The 18,702-nt window shown below is 47.9% G+C and overlaps 1 protein-coding gene across 2 annotated transcripts in view; it reads right to left on the reverse strand.

The window, feature by feature from the left end:
* ERGIC1 (endoplasmic reticulum-golgi intermediate compartment 1) overlaps window positions 1–18,702 on the reverse strand; it is a 54,855-nt gene that overhangs the window by 13,924 nt on the left and 22,229 nt on the right. For both annotated transcript variants that reach the window (XM_063169045.1, XM_063169044.1), the window contains exons 3-6: window positions 12,716–12,788; window positions 3,403–3,497; window positions 2,636–2,760; window positions 255–359 (exon numbers count right to left, since the gene is read on the reverse strand). In XM_063169045.1, the coding sequence (XP_063025115.1) occupies window positions 255–359; window positions 2,636–2,760; window positions 3,403–3,497; window positions 12,716–12,788 (398 nt within the window). The remainder of the gene's footprint in view (window positions 1–254; window positions 360–2,635; window positions 2,761–3,402; window positions 3,498–12,715; window positions 12,789–18,702) is intronic.

The raw sequence follows: 18,702 nt of genomic DNA on the forward strand, positions 1-18,702 counted from the left end.
ACCAGGATTTTGCTGAGCCACAAGCCCTCATTTCTAACTCCCTCCACTGAGTTTTCCAGAAGCACTCTGAGTTTCAGAAGAACACAGCACAGTCGATCTGTGACTGCACACTGCTCCTGCCCCAGCTGGTGGCAGCTGTGAACTCCTCCAGCCTTGAGTTGCAGGGACACCCAGGCCTTCCATAAAACCAAAGTGTCTAACATTAAACCACTCTCACTGCATTCCCCTGGAGCCAGGGAAGTCTCAGGACTCACCTGCAGCTTGTCCCCAAATGAGAGCTTGTGGATGACGTGAGTCATGTCGGGGTTCTGCGGCTGCGCCGTCGCGCTGTGCGTCGACACGTGGAAGTTACCAGGCACCTAAAATTAGCCACGACAGGGAAGACAGGATTTCACATTTTACCCCTCAAGGCGTTGCCAGGCTCTGTGCTGTGACATGGGAATGCCTGGATCCATCCAGGAAGATGGAAGAATCTGTGATACCTTCCTGCAGCTGACCAACACCGCTGCACCCAAATCCTGCACCCCAGAGTCTGGCACCCCACACTGCTGATGGTCCTGACCAGGGGATGAGGAGTGGGTCACTCCCACCTCCAGGGATCCCCAGCACTTAAGGCTACGTCTTTCATCCCTATTAAAATAAAATTCCCGTCTCTCTTGCTCAATGTCTTACTCCCACATCTGGCATTTGCAAAGGGGCCCACTGCTGCAGAGCAGCCCAGGGAGCTGGGGATGTATTTCTCTTCTGGTACCAGTCATGAGCAACTTTACCTCTGAGATTGTGTGCAGGAATGAGTTTTATACAAGGAGAAAATCCACCACCAAACCCACGTGGGCATTCCATACAAACTAACCTAGATCTTCCCCTTGGCAGAAGCCAGCAAGGCCCCTTCCTTTAAATTTTTTTAATGGAGGGAAATACAAAGAACTGAAAAGCACAAGTTTCACCTAAAGGCTCAGTTCCAAGACAGAAAATGAGCCCTGGGGTCTCTCTGATGGCACCACTCTGCATGCACTCACTTTTCAGGTCACTAACCCTGAAGTCCTTCAGCAGATTCAGCTCAATCACTGACATGGAGGATGCAAGAATATTTTCCTATTGAGAAAAGGTTGTGAAATGCAGCAACCTGAGGAGCAATGTGGCACAGCCCAGGGCAGGAGTGGGAGGGTGGTTATACAACTGCTGCCCAGCTGCTCTCTGCACACACACCTCACCAGCAGGGCCATGGGAGGCCACATGCCCTTCCATGTGCTTTCAGGAAAGCTGATTTAATGACCTGAGGAACAGCAGTGCTCTCCTGGGAGCACTTTCAGGTGTGGGCACCAGCAGTGTCATAAACAAGCTGAGCAAACAGGGCATCAGGCCCTGCAGCAAGCAGCACAAACCATCATCTCACTGTCACCCTGTCCTCCCTCAGCAGCTGGGACAGCAACACCCAAATGCAAGCCTTGGTCAGTTCCCAGGGCTGGCCAGGTCCCACTGCAGCTCCCATTCCTGCCAAGGCACTGCAGACTGCCAGGTCACACACAGGAGATTTGGGCTTCCAGAGCCACAAGCCCTGGGACAGCTCCCCTCCCCTCCCAGGCACTAAATGAGACACAAATGAGCAGTGCAGGAAGCTCCTCAGTGCCACATTCTGCCCCCTTGGTGAGCAGGACACACCACACCCAGCACACAAACCCCCAGCTACCTCAGCTCTGTGCTCTGGCAATTGGCTGGGCAAGAACTTTCCAGAAGCCCTTTCCCAGTTTGGTGGACTACCAGCAGCCAGCCATCCTGGTGGCTTGGAGATGAGGAAAAAGTCCTCTTTTCAAATCCCCAATCCTTTCCATGCCACAGAATCAGCAAGAGGTGCTGTCTGTTATTTTTAGATGTGCTCTAACACGACCTGGGAGGAAAAGAGGGAAGGAGGATTGATTTTGTAGCCTGTGGTACACCAAGAGGAGTGAATAAAGGGTGTGCCCTTCTTAGGACATCTCTGGGTCCCACCAGTGCCTCCCCCACCCCAGCAAGTCATCTCCAGCATTACATAGCAAGATTATTCAATCTTGAACACACCCATCCCAAAGAGGAGCCTCCTCCAGGCCTGGATTTTCATTCCTTGAGCCAGAAGCAGAGCATCCCCAGCAAGCATGCGTGGGGCCACGTGCTGTATTCCAAACATCCCTGCAGGAGCCTGGCACCCTCCAGAATGCCAGGGAACATTCCTGCCATTCTGCAGCTCTCAGAACAAAGCAGAGCTGGCATGCAGCCACTGCCAGAGACCTCTCCACACTGAGTCAGGGTTTGGAGGTGCAGAAGTCGTGAGTAGTGAACACAGGAGCCCTTTGGCATCTGTGGGGTTTTCACACATCCCCTGGACATGGGGCTGCTGCACAGAGCTGCTCAGCACTTCTGTCTCCATTACCTGCACTGGAGAGTGAAGCAAACCCCTGATCTAACACATTCCCCGTGGGTCTGGCCATGCTGCCTCCTCTCCCCACACTGACTTAAATTTCTGACAGAGTCATAAACACACACAACACGGCAGGAGAGACAGATTTCCAAATTTTCATTTTCACAAATGGATCCTGCCATCATTTCTCCAGCCAGCACACGCTCACCCCCTGTCACTGTCACTGTCAGTGCCACTCACCTTGTTGATGCTGAAATGGCCCTCAAACCTGCAGCCATCCCCATTATTGAGAGGGATCTTCATCGAGTTGTCAATGTGACCCACTTCATGCCTTCCCATTTCATCCTGGATGTCCAGTCCAACCACTGCAGGGGTGGGAGTGAAAAGACAATTTTTAAGAAAAATCAAACAAAATAACTAACAAGAAGGTTGCATAGGAAAAGCATGTATTGCTTTTACTTGAAAAAAATCCACACCTTTTTTCCTGACATTTGACTAAACTGAGGTGATAATGTTCTTTGTCAAAAATTGTTATACCAGAAAAGCTTTGCAACCAAACTTTTCACACTGCCTATCTGACACAGATACACCTCCCATGTCCTGCCAGCTGCCTGCACTCCCCATCACACAAACAGAACAACTTCAGGCAGACAAGGCAGGTGACCTGGGAAGAGCCAACAACCAGCTGGTGCATTCACAGCTCCAAATGGAGCTTGGGAGGTTTCTTGCTCCCAGACACAAAAAGGTTGCTATTAAACAATAAATAAAATAAAAAAAAAAGAAAGGAAATGAGATTCAGAAAGAAGCCAGTGAAGGAGATCAGCCACTAACACATGGTCCAAGAAAACAGGTGCCCTGGCCTGGAACAGAAAGCAATGGGGTGTTGGCAGAGGCTGCAGCTACTTATTTCCATCCTGTTACAGAGGAAGGGCCACTGTACCAGCCTGGGCCCATTTCAAGTATTACTCAAAGCACAAAGAAAAGCTGCTAAGTGAAGGGGTACTCACATTCACAGTGCAGGTTTGGCAGACTGATGTTCAGGTTCACTTCTATTTTCCCTCCGCTGTCTTTGTCTGGGTCATCCACGTAGAGCTCATTAACTCTGGAGGGCAGAAACACAGGGGGGGCTCAGGCTCAGGGCTGCTTCCCACAGGGAAAACCCAAAATCTGGCATGGGGAGGGGGGAAAGGAGGCTGGAAAGAGGAGGTTTGATTGTGTGATGGCTACAGCAGAGTTACAGAAAGAAGGGAAAGCTCTCCAGGATGGAATGGGGGCAAACCATGGCTCAACTGGATTTCTTGGCAAGCGCACGAGGCTTTAAACAAATTCTGCACTCATAAAAAACCAAAACTTCTGTTCTATGCTCCCTGTACCCTTCTCCACCCTGAGGTTTCAGAGGTGCTACAAAACAAGAGCTAATGCTGAAGAGATGGCAGGTTATTGATCCACCCCTCCCTCCCTGGGCTGCTGCTCCTTTCAGGCAGGAGGGAAGCATGTGTTTTTCCATTTGTGCCACAAATAGTTCCAGAGAAAGGCTGCTCTCAGCTACCCCCAGGAAAGCTTATTTGTGTCACTAATTGCCTTTTGTTATTGCCACCCAGCTGACAGAGCAGCAGCAGGAGAAGGAAGGCAGCAGGACATATTTGTATTCTTCCCCTTAATATCACATTTCAGGCTATGAATGGTAACCAAAAGTGGCGACTAAAATTGAAGAGAAGGGGATTTGAGCCAGGAACAGATGGGAAGAAACATCCTGGACAGCAGGATCTCACACACTACAGCAGCCTCCCAAAGAGTAATGTTGTCTCATAGCACCCACAGGGCTGGCACGCATCTCGCAGGAGACAAAACACAGATAGAGAGGCAGAGGAATGCAGGAGTATAAATATTTATTGTTGGCACACACCATCCATCCGACACGTAAAAATAAACCAAAACAAGCCCAGTGCTGCATTTGCTGAATGGTCCTGGAGAATCCACTCTGGGGAGACACCCCATTGAACTGAGACGATGGTGACATTACCTAGAAGCTCTTTTCCCCGTTCAACAAGTAAGATTTGACACTTTATCTTCCAGCTGGGCAGATTATAAAGCTATGGGAGCTTAGATTCAGGCAAATTACATCAAATAAAACGAGTAAGTGCTCTGCAGCATTTTTATTTTACATTCAAAGTGCACTAAACTCTTTGACAAGGCCCACTGGAGAGTCCACATGCTAAGAGTCAAAGCAGAGCAAGGCAGCTACAGGACAGATTCAGATTTTGCTCTGGTGATACATCTCTGGGCCACGATGAACTGTTTGCCCTGTGGATGCAGAAGAAACAAACCTTCACACTGAGAAACACACATGCTGCCAGGGTTTTTGGAGGCAATTACTCACAGGTCAGTGGGGTTTACAGACACTCATTTAAAACCAGCACAGCATTTGTCTTCGGCTTCACAGCCCTACCTTTCTCTGGTTTTAATTGGCTTGACAAGTTGCTTGCAATCATTACTCAACCTATTTTTCAAGTGATTAATAAAAATGACACAGAGGGAGGGGAAAGATTGCTCATCAGTGACCTAGTTAGCAGCTTTTTGGCTGAGCCCTCTCCTCCTGGGTGGAATGCATTCTCTCCTCTACGTGTTCATTACTGCCAGATTGGGCAGATTGGATTAAGTCATGTATCCAAATAGGGCCTGGGGAGGAGCAGCCCCAGCCAGGATGGGCACTAATCCCCCAGAGCAAGGCACCTCTCAGTGCTGCCATCCATTTCCCAGCTCCAGCCCCTGTCAGAACCCCTGGCTCCTTCTCTGAGATGCCCAGGGATGCCCAGCAGTGCCACCTCGGTGCTCCTGGCTAAAGGAGCATCCACAGCAGGGCTGGCAGAGCACAGCCAGGTGCAGCAGCTCAGCCCAACATCCCAGCTCTCTGGAGAAAAGCCCTAGCACAGTAAGAGTTTGTATTTGCTGATTTCTAACCCTGAACCCTGAATCCTGCAGCTCTGACAGCGAAGGCACAGGAGCCGCTCGGTGATGAGTGAGTGAGAAGGGAATTTCTGATTTCGGTGGCAGAAATCAGAGCATGAACTGAGCACGGGGAGCTCTGACATAGGCAGGCAAGTGCTGAGCTCACCTGGCTGCTGGCTGATCACTGAGGCACAGGGAAATAGGGCAGCCTGTGCAGGTCACACAGCCCATGAGCTGCAGAAGGAAACTGGTTTCCTGTCCCACAGCCCGGTCACTGGACCAGTGGCTCCCAGCCTGTCCCTTGGGCAAGGCTCACCGCCACTTCCTCCTCCTCCTCCTCTTCACCCAGTAGCCCTCTGCCCCTCTGCAACTCATGTTCCAAATTTCACAACCCAATCTATCACTGCATAGACACCAGGAGCTCATAGAGTGATCCTTCCTTTCCTTCCCCTCATTTCAGCCACAGCCTCACCTTCCATGGAGCACCCATCCAGCTGGATCCTGTTCTCCCTCCCTGCCTCCTCATGGCATGATCAGCTCCTGCTGAGGGCCCAAACTGATAAATCCAGCTTCAAAGTGTATCCTTTGTGTGTCACTGATATTCCCTCTCACCACCAAGGGTGCAAGGAACCAAGGGGGTGATGACAACACACCACAGGCTGCACTCGCTGGGGCAAACCTCACAAAAATGTTGTTTTCAACAAATTGGCCATTTCTCTCCTCAACTATTTGGAGTATTGGAATTCTGGAAATCTCACAGGTAATGCAAATTTCCATGGTCAAGGCTATTCCTGGCAGTGAACCACTGGCACCCAGCTTTGGGGGGGCAAAGGGCTGGCACTCACATGTCCCTTGCCATCCTCCTAACCAGGGCCAGGAAGCCAAATTGCACACAGCCTTCCTACTATTCAATCACTCTCCTGGGATGTCAGGAAAAGCACTATTTACCCTCTTTAGCCACTCTCCCTGAAGGACTAACATCTCTGGTGGAAGAAAAGAAGTTGACTCTAATTTATAGCTGGAATACAAAGTGTCCCAGGAGGAACAGTGCCTTAACAGTAAATCTGGGATGATCACAAAGGAAATAACCCGAGGCCAGGCAGAGAGAGGCAGTGATATTGGTGACCCCAAAGGCAGGGTGTACCTTCTCCAAACATGGAGGAGTTGGTGTTTTCCTGGCTGCTACTAAGGAACGTTTGAATAAAAGCAGCAGAATGAAGGAGGGTGAGGGTGCAAAGCTCTGAAAGTACAACAAGGTGAGAGCTGGACCTCCCACCCCCACAGAGCCTCCCACCAGTGACCCGAGGAACAGCAGGGAAGTTTCTCCATGATCCACACACCAGGAATCTGCTTCACTTCTAGAAAGAGCCACTTGGAAATATTTCACATTCCTGAGTGATGCTGCTTACCCTGTCTGCTTACAAACTTCCAGCGTTCCACGCAAAAAGCTGCAGGGACCCTTTGGCCAGATCATGCCAATGGCACGTGAGGGCCAAGGCAAGGGGGCCACAGAGGGCAGAACATGGCTCCAGGGTTTTATCCAAAGAAAGCCAGACCTGTTCCCTGTGCTTTAGGTCTCAGATTTATGACACAACAGCTTCGTTTCCCCAGAAACAAAACTTCCACGGTGATTTCTTTCCACCCGGCAGCTCTGGCCACTAACTGCAGCACTTCAACAGCTGGAGAGGCTTTGGATCTGAGGGTGGGCACTGCATTCACCTTCCAGAGCTTCACACACTGCATGGGTGCTCTCTAAACACGTCTGCCTTGCTCTGTGTCCTCCTTGTCCCAAGGCCCTGCTTCAGGTTTGAGCCTTTTTTCTCCCCCTTTCACGGCAAACAATCAGCCAGCCTCCTCCTCAGCCATCAGCCACAGAGAAAATACAGCCACCTCCTCCAGAAAGCTGCACTTTACCTCATCCTGAAACTGCCAGGAGGCACCTTCTGATCTCCAGGACCCCATGCCTAAGAGGGAAAATAATTATTCTTTCCTGAGGAAGCTCAAAGCTTCTCAAAGGACTTTCTCAGGCGAGCCCTCTTGGCTCCACTTGCCCTTTCAGCTCTAACAAACACCTTCCAGAAACACAACCCTCCAATGCTGAGATTCCTGCATCACCACATTTTCAGTGGTGCCAGAGCAGAGAGCATTAGACAAATCTTCTTTTCCATTTGTGTGAAGAAACAACAACAAGAAGCAGGTCAGCAAACTCTCTCCTGCGTCATGTGTCTGCTGCTCTGCCATTTGTCATCTCCTGCATCCCAAGCAGCTCCTCAGTGTGAAGGTGCCTGTCCCAGATCAGCTGTGGAGCACAGCAAACACGCTGCCCTACAAAGGAAGGGATTACAGCTCTCCAGGAGACAGGAAGAAGGAGAAGGCTTGGAAAGACGTCAATGTAGACTTGAGTCAGGAATTGCAGGTGACATCACGCCACGACCTTCCGCTTCCTGCAAGCCCACACAGGGCACAGCAACCCTGCACAAAGCTCCAACACCTCCTCTTAGGTAATCCCCACCTTGCCTCACAAACATCAATTAAGCTTCTTACCTGCCTGCCTCTCTCAGGGCTGCTGAGGATTACATCCTTCTGCAGAAAAGTCTCTGCTCTCAAGGTCAGTGCGTGGCAGGAGCAGGATTACAGCTCCAGTCTCCTTTGCCTACAAAGCTCTGCTGGGCTGCTTGGCTCCAGCATTTCATCTGCCTCAAATGGATAAGCCAGCAGGGCCAGAGGTGCATCTCCAGCTCAGTGGCAGGACACAGGAACTGTGGCATCTCTGTGCACCCAGATTAGGGTTTGCAGCAGAAGGAACCCTTGCTGCAGCTGGATCACACTCTGCTGCTTGGTGCCATTTCCACGGGCTGAGAGCCACAAAACACACCCCACACACTCTGGAGAACCTCTGAAGACAGGTCTGGTGACAATCCTGCTGCTCTGCAGCATCAGTCCTGGCCATGCAGATGAATCCAGTGTGGTCAAGGAACACTGCTCCCTGAAACTCCTCGAGTTCTGCTTCCTCCCACTCTCCTGACAGCCTTCTTGGGGTTATCCTACTTCAGGCCAGGAATTGGGCTTTGATCACTCTGGTGGGTCCCTTCCATGATTCATGGTTTATGCCTTAATGAAAAGGCAGTAATTTTACTGCAGATATTCTGCTTAAGTAATTAATTGCCTTGCAGGGGGCTCAGCTTTCCAATTAGCAAACTTGTCACTTCAGATAGGTTTTTGTCTGTTATTACATTAAAAAAACAAAAGGCAAACACTGCCAGGAACAGTCTATTGCTTCCTACAGTGTGCTGTGGCAGATGAATTAGTGTTGAGCAGAAACATTCATACCACAAGCACCACATTCATACCCTCCTACCCCATCCCCTGGCTGCCAATGCAAGGCAGACTAGATTAGTTAATTACATCTTTAATCCTTAATGATGGAATACTTGGAAAACTATTATTGATCTTACAGGACATAATTCATGACCTAATTAGGGTGATAAAACAGTGAGATTATCATCTTGCCAGCTATTAACGTCTAGCACTGATCTGAGTTAATTAGAAAAGAGAGGGGTGATTTCTATGCTTCTGATTTGCAACACAGCAGCAGAGGAATGAGGAGGCTGCTAAAGGCAGAACAAGCCATTTCTAGCCCTCAGAGTACTCTCAACTCAACTAACTGTTGGTTTTTCCCAGGAAAAACAAGACACATTTAACCCTTCAGCTTAATTTCTTCAGCCATTTGAGTCATTGGCTCAGTGGGACAAGAGTGTTTGATGCTGTTCATCTTTCAGAGGTTCAAATGTGGAGCACAGACCTCCTTTTCTTGATCTTCTACAGATATGAGGAGATCCATCAATGTTCTTGGTATGGAATCACTGAGGTTGGAAAAGCCCTCCAAGATCATTGAGCCCAACCTGTGACCATCCCCACCCTGTCACCCAGCCCAGAGCACTGAGTGCCACATCCAGGTGTTCCCTGGACACCTCCAGGGATGGGGACATTCCAATGCCTGAAGTTTGCACTTAGTCTTCAGTCACTCTTCGTCTGGACTAAAAAAAAAAACCTAAAAATCAAGAGGATCCTTGACTTTCAGAGTTAAACTCACCCTCCCCTTAATGGCAATGATGGGTTGTGACTGAGAAAAGAAAAAAGCTCTTTTCCTTCACCAGCCCTTCACTGTGCTTTTCCTGGGAAGGATGCAGCCCCACCTAAGTGCCAAGCTTGGATTTCCTTCATGGCTGCTCACAGGCCTGTTGGGGTCACAGGATAAATCTGGAAGATGAGCAACTTGGGAGTTCTCTACCCTCCTCAGGGCTGGTCTCCCCAGGAAACCCGTCAGCAGCAGAAGAGGACGTGCCTTTGGAGTGTGTTACCTCTTCCATGAGCTTCCTGCAGTGTCTTGCTTTGACTTCCTAACTGGAGCCAGATCCTGAGCACAGCCCCAGCACTCATTAGAAATGCCCACACGAGTTATGACACAGCTGCCGTCCTCCCCACACAGGTAATGTTTGGGTTTAGGGCTATGACTGTGATCCTCGAGATGAGGGTGTCATTTCTTGGCTCTCTGCCACCCAGACAAGCCTTCAGCAGCTGAGACTGTAAATGCCACCACAACGGGCTGGTCAAGGAAAAACAGCTTTGAAGTTGGGCAAGAGCGGCCAAACCGAGATTTCGAGTAACGCCAGGCACTGCTGCACTCCTGAGAGCCTGCAGGAAAGTGCAGCACTGAGCAGGAGCAGCCTGGCAGTGTTTGGGGTCACCGTGGTGCACAGCAGATTCTTCTTTTCTCATGTTGCAGCACGAGCTGAACAAACCACACCAACCTCTTGCTTGAGGTGCAGCCACGGAGGGAATCGCAGTGCTGAGGGTGAGACAGGGAATCCTGTGGGCACCTCTGCCCTGCAGGAGCTGTTCCTGCACACACCCCACACACAATAACTGTGGAACAGGCTCTGAGTGCTCAGCAGGGCACCTGCCACGTCTCTGGTGTAAAACACCGGGCCAAGGGCTCACCTTGTCATCAGAATTGTGCAGCTCTCCCCACCCAGCTTGGCTCTCTCAAGTGCTTTGAGGGAAATATGACACAAAAGGAGAAAGAGTGATGCAGTCTCACAGCACAGCTGGCAGTGACAGAGCAGGAAAGTTCATCCCATGTAACTGCACACCTGTAATCTTCCAGGTCCTGGCTGGCATTGGGAAACTTCAGTCTGGGTGAGGTATCTGTTGTAGGAGACTCTCAATATTAAAAAAAACACCTTGAAGCTTGCAATAAAAGTTGATGAGAGCTGAACAGTTTGCACATAAGTAATCTTCCATATATGTGTAAGTATTTGGATCATGGGAAAACAAGGCTCAGGAACCTTTTTGAGACAGTATTTCCCCTGCTATTTGCTATTACCCAGTTTAATGGCAGCACAGAGCTCTCACAAGTTCCACACCACGCAGAGCTCCCAATTCTTATTCCCAGTGATGAGGCTCTGCTGCCTCACAACTCACTGCCAGTAATACCTGACTGAGAGGGAACCACAAGAGGCTCACAACAACTTGTACTGGGTTTCTCAGAAGAGAAACCAATGAGTAAGAAATGGAAAATAAAAGTTTACTCCTGCTTTCGAAGTCTCTGAACTGGGAAGGACTCGAAGTGACTTTCTGAAGCATTTCCGCTGTTCTGGGAGAGCCTTTTCACAACTGCTGGGGGTGAATGTTCCCAGCAAGAGTCTGGTGACTTGTAAATCACCAGGAGGAGGTTTCCCCACTCTTTTGTGTGAGCTTTTGTGCTGGACAGCCCATGACGAATCAGGTTCCTGCAGTCATTTGTCCCAGACACTTGTGTGACATCCCCTCTCCAACTTTACTGCTTTATTGCCTGCAAACACCTCCAGCCCACACAGCTCCTGCTGGGAAAGGCACTTCACCATCTCTCTGAGGTTTTAATGAGGAACTTGTCAGCTGAGCGTGCTTACAGCACTTCCCAATATTTCTGTGGAAAATGCATCATCTTCTTAAGGAAAAAGCAAGGAGATTCCTCAGAGTTATGTAATTGTGCTGTTCAAAAAGGAATTTCTAGTCAGGACACTGCCACTACATAAAGATGTGCTCTCCAGTAACTGGGTCAAAACTAGGTAAATATTACTAATTCCTCCTGTAAAGCATTAACTGGAAGAAAAAAGAAAACCAGGCAGGAGAATGGGATCTATGAGGAGAGAAAGAAAAAGCAGTGCTTTACTTGAAGCAGTCTGTCTGGCTTTTCTGTGTTTTGTAAAACAAGAAGCCCAAGGAAACTCAGCTCTGTGAAGTGGCTGATAAGGTGACCCCGGATTACACAAGCAAACACACGGAACTGAAGTCAAAGAAACTGTGAGCAAGCAAGAAATGTGAGATACCATCTCTGAAGTAAACGTGCAACAGGCACAAAAAACGATCTCGAGCTTGATTACACTCCTGCCTTCAGTTAAACATTAGTCAACCTCAACATTATTCCTGAAATCATACTCTTGATCCAAGTCAGAGCTGCACAAAAACAATGCAAGAGCCTCTCTTGGTTATCACAATGGCCAATCTGAGCAAGGTTTCAGAGCCTTTTAGCTCAGCACTGACATCTGTGGCTATCAGGACCATCATGTGAGCCTGACAGAGGTTCCACCCCTCCCAACTATCCAGGAACTGCGCCTCACACTCAGGGAGCTCACTGCCACATCAGCAGGGTGATGGAGAAGGTTTCCTAGAGCCCAAAACAAAGGTAGATGTGTTAAGAGTTACTAAAACTTTACTTTGAGGCAGGAAGGACATGAGAACAGGAGAGGAAAAATAAAATTCTGATTAACTCGGTGTTAATAAGTACTTCATACTTGTTCAATGAATGATTTTTAAAAGTAGAAATTATTTCCATTTTTCTCACAGCTGACACCACCTGGGGCAACTTGTCCTCAGACACAAAGCCTGTGAATAAGTTTCCTAGTAAGGCTTAACAAAAGAAGAAAAAATTCACACATTAATAAAACTACTTGCATGAATCAGAGATTTAGCTCTGACATAATAAAAAAAAGCAATTATTGATATTAAATTAATAATTCTTATTTGATGCAATCCATTTCTCCATGCAGCTAATTATGCAATCCAGCATGCAGCTAATAAAGGATCCTCTATCAAAAATAGTTCAGAACCAAGTTTGCCTATTAATTTTAGCAAATTAAAAAGCTGAATGATTGTCTGAGAATTTGGACTCAACCTAAAGGAATCCCAAGCCCATTAGGCAACTAAATGACCTAGTGAAATGACAGGAATATTTCTGTCAGATAACAGTAAAGCTGTAAAGATTCACACGCACACAAACAGGGGAAAACATGACTTTTACAAACAGGGGAAAATATGACTTTTACTTACATTTCAGTGGCTATGAATCCCGTGAGCTCAGACAGGAAGAGAAACAATATGAAGAGACAGCAGCAGACAGAGACTGGAACAGAGGCGAGGAGAGGAAAAGGTTAGTTTTGTATGTGTAACAAAGACAAAAACTGTTCTCACACAGCCATATCACTGCCCCTATGGATATGCCACCCATACACAACTGAGAATTAACAATTTTTAGACTCCATGACCAAGAGGAGCCCACCAGAGCAGTGACTTCAATGCCAGGCCAATATCCAAACATCCTGAGGAACCATTAAAAATTCAATATTTTATGAATGCATAAATATCAAACTTATTTCTTTCCCACTGAGCAAACACCAAAAGATTCTGCACACAAGAAAAAAAACTAAAAGCTCTCAAATTCACATAAAATCGTGACCACTGCATTCCCAACCTTGGGACTTAAAGGCATGTCTTAATTCTGCTCACAGGCAAGATTATCTAGAAAAGCCTCATCTTAATGTCTTTGCCTCTTGCAGTGAAAACATCAGCATCCCTTGGCTTAATAATTAATGACCCAGAACAGGGATATCTTCCACTTTTGGGCCACTTTTTCTGTCATGATTTCCATCTCCCCACAGCTCCTGCATTCTCCTTTTCCAGCACACAATGCTGGTGTGCCAGCACTCTCTCTTCTTGACAACATCTCTTCTTTAGAGCCTTGGCTCCTAATTTTATCACTATTAAAACCTCCAGAAGGCAAAAAGAAACCAGCACCTCCTTGCTTTGAAAGCACACAGTCTCCTCACACTATTTTGGGGACGAGGGGACGTTTTGGCTCTCAGTCAGGTTCCAAAGCTCTGTGTTCCAAAGGCACCTCAGAGCTGGACAGCAGAGAAATGGCAATACTGGAATTGTGCAGCCAGTGCCTGACTTCTCTCATTTCTCCATTTGCTGACTCTGCAGAGAGGGAAAATCCCCACTGAAGGAATTGTGAGGTAGCCAGACAACAATTCTGAGGAATTCCAACCCGGAATTGCATGGAGGGAACCCGAAGTTGCTGGAATTTTATTGTTTGCTCTTCACCGGGAAATTATTCCAACCCCTGAGCAGGGACACTGGAGCAGCAGTGACAGTGACCCACACAGGAGGGGCTGGAAGGAAGCAGAGCTGTAAATCCCATGGATCAGGGATGACTGGAGCAGGCAAGGATGTGCCAGCCCAAGGGGACAGGGCTGCAGTGTGTCCCTGTGTTAAATACAATACCAAATTCACCAGGAATCACTCACAGAAAGGCAAAGCAGGAACTGAGTGACAGCCAGAGCACAACCCCAGCACAACCCCTCCATCCCAGCACAGCCCTCTGTGAAATGACCACTAATCAGGGTTGAGAAATACATTTTTTTAAAAAAAGCCACGTTCCTCAACTTTATTCTACATGACCTGCACAGCCTGACTGCCCATTCCTTTGGGAAGCTCAAGTAAAAACAGGCTGGGAACAATTTTATCACTCCCTTGGTAAAGAATGTGAGAGGCAAGGGAAGGAAAGAGGTGCTGAGGGCAAGTACTGAGACAGAGCCTTGAGTGACCTAAAGCCTCGTGCCTCATTCTTCCAGCTCTGAGGAAAGAGAAATGCGTTGCTTCCCCTTCCTCATCAGGGTAATTTCAACTGTGGATTCATTTATTGACCCACTCTAAAGTGCAAGGGATTAACAGATGCCAAAAAATCCCAGAATAATGAGGTTGGAAGAGAGCTCTAAGATCATCCAGTCCAACCTGTGCCCCAACACCTCAACCAGACCATAGCACCCAGAGCCATGTCCAGTCTTTTTTAACACATCCAGAGATGGTGATTCCACCACCTCCCTGGGAAGAGCATTGCAGTGCTTTATTATTCACTAGTTAGGATGAGGAAAGAGAGGAAAAAAAAAAACCCAAATACCAGCAGGAAAACAGGAAGCAAGAAGGGATATAAATCCTGAAGAGAAACCTCAGATGGGCACACAGCTGCTCCCACCAGGACACAGAAGGTCACCAGGGCTGTGACCCAGCTGAGCCCTGGCACGGGGCACCAGGAGAAAGCTCTGCTTAAAGCACAGCAGCAAATTCTTGTCAGAACATCCACACCTACATAAGAGCCCAAAAAAAGAAACCAAGGCAGCACATGAGTGGATCCAGTGTTTGTAGTGCTGATCACTGACAGAGACACACGAGATCTCTGATCTCTGGCAGTTGCAGGGAGAGCGTTTGACGCAGACAACCCTTTTTTCTTTAATTGCTTCCCATATTCCTTGCTGCTTGTTATAATCCCATAAAGGCTTTCCACAGCATCAGCCAGACCTCTCTGCTCTCAAGCATTTCTAGGAAAGCCTGCTACTACTAACTCTCTTAACTAAATTCTCTCCCACAGCTTCCTCTCTCCTCCAATTTTTAAACTTCCTTCTCTGCCACTTATATAATCAAAATACCTTCTTCTTTTCCAGTACTTACTCCCTCAAGTCCATTTTCAGTTCAGCTCTTGCAGTGAAGGTTCGTGACAATACTTACCAAGCACAGCACAGTAAAATTCCACTAACTTATATCTAATAAACCCTGCAAGAATGCCCTCAAGTGCCTGGCAGGGACTGACTTTCAAAGCTCCTCCATGCTTTTCCCAGTCCTCAAACAACAGAGTCAGTTTTGAAGCTGTAAAAGAGAATGCTGAAGGTGGGCATGAGAGGGGGATATAAAATCATGAGCAGCCTGAAGGAGGTGAGTGGGGAACAATCACTCACTGTCTCTTCCAGTATGGGAACTACATGGAAAGGGGAGGTCAAAAACAAGGGAAGGTTTTCCTTTACACAACTAAATTCTGAGGATTCTTGACCACAGATGCTGAAATAAAACCTGTTAGATTACAAAAAGGAATCACACATGCCCTGAGGAAGAAATCCACCGAGGGATACTAAACACAAAGGAACCAACTCCAGTTTAGGAAGCTCAGGAGCCAACTGAGCAAAGCCTGGTGCAGTGTTTAACCTGCCCCTCCTGCTCTTTCTCAGGCATCTGCTGCAGCACCCTCTGGGAAACAGGACACTGCACTGCTAAACTCTTCTATACACACACATTTCCAGGGCAGGGGGAGCTTTTGGCATGAGGCTCATGTGCCAGCACTATCAGTTACTCTCTCCAGAGGCAGCATTTCCTCAGCTGCACAACAGGAGCTCCTCTCTCAGCTGGAGCTGCAGGCACAGACGTTCCCAGCACAGGAATTTATGCACGGGGTGCTTCAGCTGCTTCTTCCACAGTGAAGGCTTTTACCTGCTTCCATGCAAATGTGCAGTCCTACCACCCACATTTGACAAGCGTATTATATTTGGAAAAGTAGATTAAAGGCTGGGATCAGACAGAATCAAACAATTCATGCATAAAGCTTCGTTAGCTGCAAGAGCACGGCGACGTTCCCACAGAGCTCCAACAACATCTGAGACAGGTTTTCTAAAGCTCTAATATGATAACATGATCAATATATCAAAGGTTGCTGGTGTAGACACAGTGCTAATCTGCAATCCCAAAAGGATGGGAAACTCTGCCAAGGTTTGTATTCCTGCACTAACCTTTCTGTACTTATCCCTTCCACTCCAAACCCCGGCTGCGTACATTCCTGGCCCTGCCTCCCCATCCCAGGAGAAATGAGAGAAAGGCAAAGTGTTTAACACATCACACAGACTGAGAACATGGAGCCATGTCTATATTAAGGCATAAAATTAATAGTATTTATTATTCAGTGGAGCAAACTGTTATGAAGCACAAGGAACGGGTCCTGTTACAGGCGCCATGTGAATCATAACTCGGATATTTCCTGATGTGTATTTAAAACTCCAGCCCCCAAACAGCACAGAGTATTTCTGGATAACGTTTCCATGTGTGCATACAACATGTGCATGCAAACTATGCATCCACAGCGATGGCTGGGCAGCAGGAGGGTGCCAGCAGCTGCAGGCTCCTCTCCAGAGCCCCAGAGCTCCTGCCCAGCCAGATGCCAACTGTCAGGCAGCCAGGAGTGCTGCTGCTGCCGCCTCTCTACCCAAACATGGCCAGGTTGTCACCACGTCTGTCACACAGGCACCACAGACATGCTACACACGGTGGGAGCACCTGGAAAAACTGGTGGAAGAGGGACAGCAGCACGACAGGGATGCTGCTGCCTGAAAAATGGACTTTTATTGAGGGAAAGGAATGAGTGACTTCTACACACCTCCCAGAGAAGCCCACAGCAGTGGCCATGCTGTTCTGGACAAACCTCACTCCAAGTAAATTCTTGGTTCCTTCATTCCTAAAAAACTTGTTTGTAGCTGAGTGGCTGCCACACAGATCTGAAGTATCTTGTATAAAGCATTCACTGCAAATCTGGGAATTAAAAATCCATACCTAAGAAAGTCTCAATAATTCCAGTTGGCTTCTGAGCTTGCTCATGTTTGAGACCACCTGCTCTTCTCCCTCAAAATCCCCCAACACTTCCTCTCCCTTAGCTGCTCCTTCCCTTCAGCCCTGGCCCCTTCAGCCTGGTGAGGAGCAGAGCTGTTCTTTTCCATCTCTTTTCTTCTGTAATCTGAGCTGTGCCTTCTTCCCTAATAAACCTCAACCTTTGTTTTTGAAAATAGACCTTTATACAATCCAAAAGTGACTGCTGAAACCCTGCAGTAAGTCCATTCCTATCCCAGAAAAACTTCAGCAACAGAAGAGATATTGAACTAAGGTTTTAGCAGAAATCATATGGAAAAGGCCTGAATTAATAGTTGGATGTCATGGACTCCTTTATATCTGCTCTGTAAAACTTGGAGGATTTAAAGAAAGCCAAAATAAAGTTGCAGTCATAGAAATTCCACGTGATTACTAAAGCCTAAAAGCTTTTTTGAGAGGCAGAGCCTTCCCCTGCACTCAAGCTCCCAGTGTTAACTGACACAAGCTGACTTCCCTAAAGCAATTTTTCACCAGGTCATGCAACCTTCCCAGGCTCCCAACTGGCCTGGCAATGGGCTGGTCTCACCCATGGCCTCCTACAACACCTGACATTAGTGGCTTTCAAATTACAAGCCACAGGCTTGGTCAGACAGAAAAAAGCCCTTTAGAAAAGCTGCTCACAAGATCCTCTCAGGCAAAGGCACCAGTTTGTTGGCTGCCTGTGTGGTTCAGAAGCTTCTATCAGGCTGCCTAAAAACACTGTGAGAAAAAGAAGGAGAACCAGTTAGAGAAGAAAATCAAAGCCTGAGAAGCTGTAAATAACAATAGAGAGAAATAAGTCAGCTAATAATTGTAAGTAAGAGTCACAACCTTGAAGCCTTCCCACAACAGACTTATCACTTGAGCTGTTTACTGCAGATCTGAAAGCCTAAACTCTGGTGGCCTTTGATGGTTTTTTTTGCTTCTAAAATACTCTTTTGCAGGTGATTCATAACAAGACAAATTCTCAAAGGGAGCCCAGTGGCAGTGTGGGAACTCTGAGTTTCCAAAACAGCAGAGAAGGCAGGATCACTCACAAGTTCAAAGTGTTCCTTCAAAACACCAAATCTCATCCGCCCCTGAATTCCCAAACAGTTTGAGTCAAGCTCTTTGTTCCCAACTTCAGCAAACCCACATGGGAGTTGGGATACAAGGAATTCAGTGGCCAGGAGAGCTCAGGGGACAAGGACTCTGAGAGTAAATATTTAGGGAAATGTGTTATCTTCACAGAAGCACGGGATAGCTGAAGCTGGCAGGAACTCTCTGGAGCCCATCCCACCCAACTCCCCTGCTCTGAGCAGGTTGCTCAGGGCCAGCTCTGGTTGTTTGGAGCATCCCCAAGGACAGAGCCTCCACACCAACCTGTTCTTCAGCCATGCTCACAGGCAGGAGTTTCTCCAGCTCACAGAGGGCTTTCCTTTGTGTCCTGATTCACTGGCACTGACTCAGTCCTGCATGCTGTCACCAAGGGATGTGACATCACTCACGTCAGCAATGACACACAAGACTACTGACCCATCTCCCAGCACGGCCGAGTG

This window comes from Melospiza melodia, chromosome 14 (assembly GCF_035770615.1).
Source record: "Melospiza melodia melodia isolate bMelMel2 chromosome 14, bMelMel2.pri, whole genome shotgun sequence".
Classification (NCBI taxonomy): Eukaryota; Metazoa; Chordata; class Aves; order Passeriformes; family Passerellidae; genus Melospiza; species Melospiza melodia.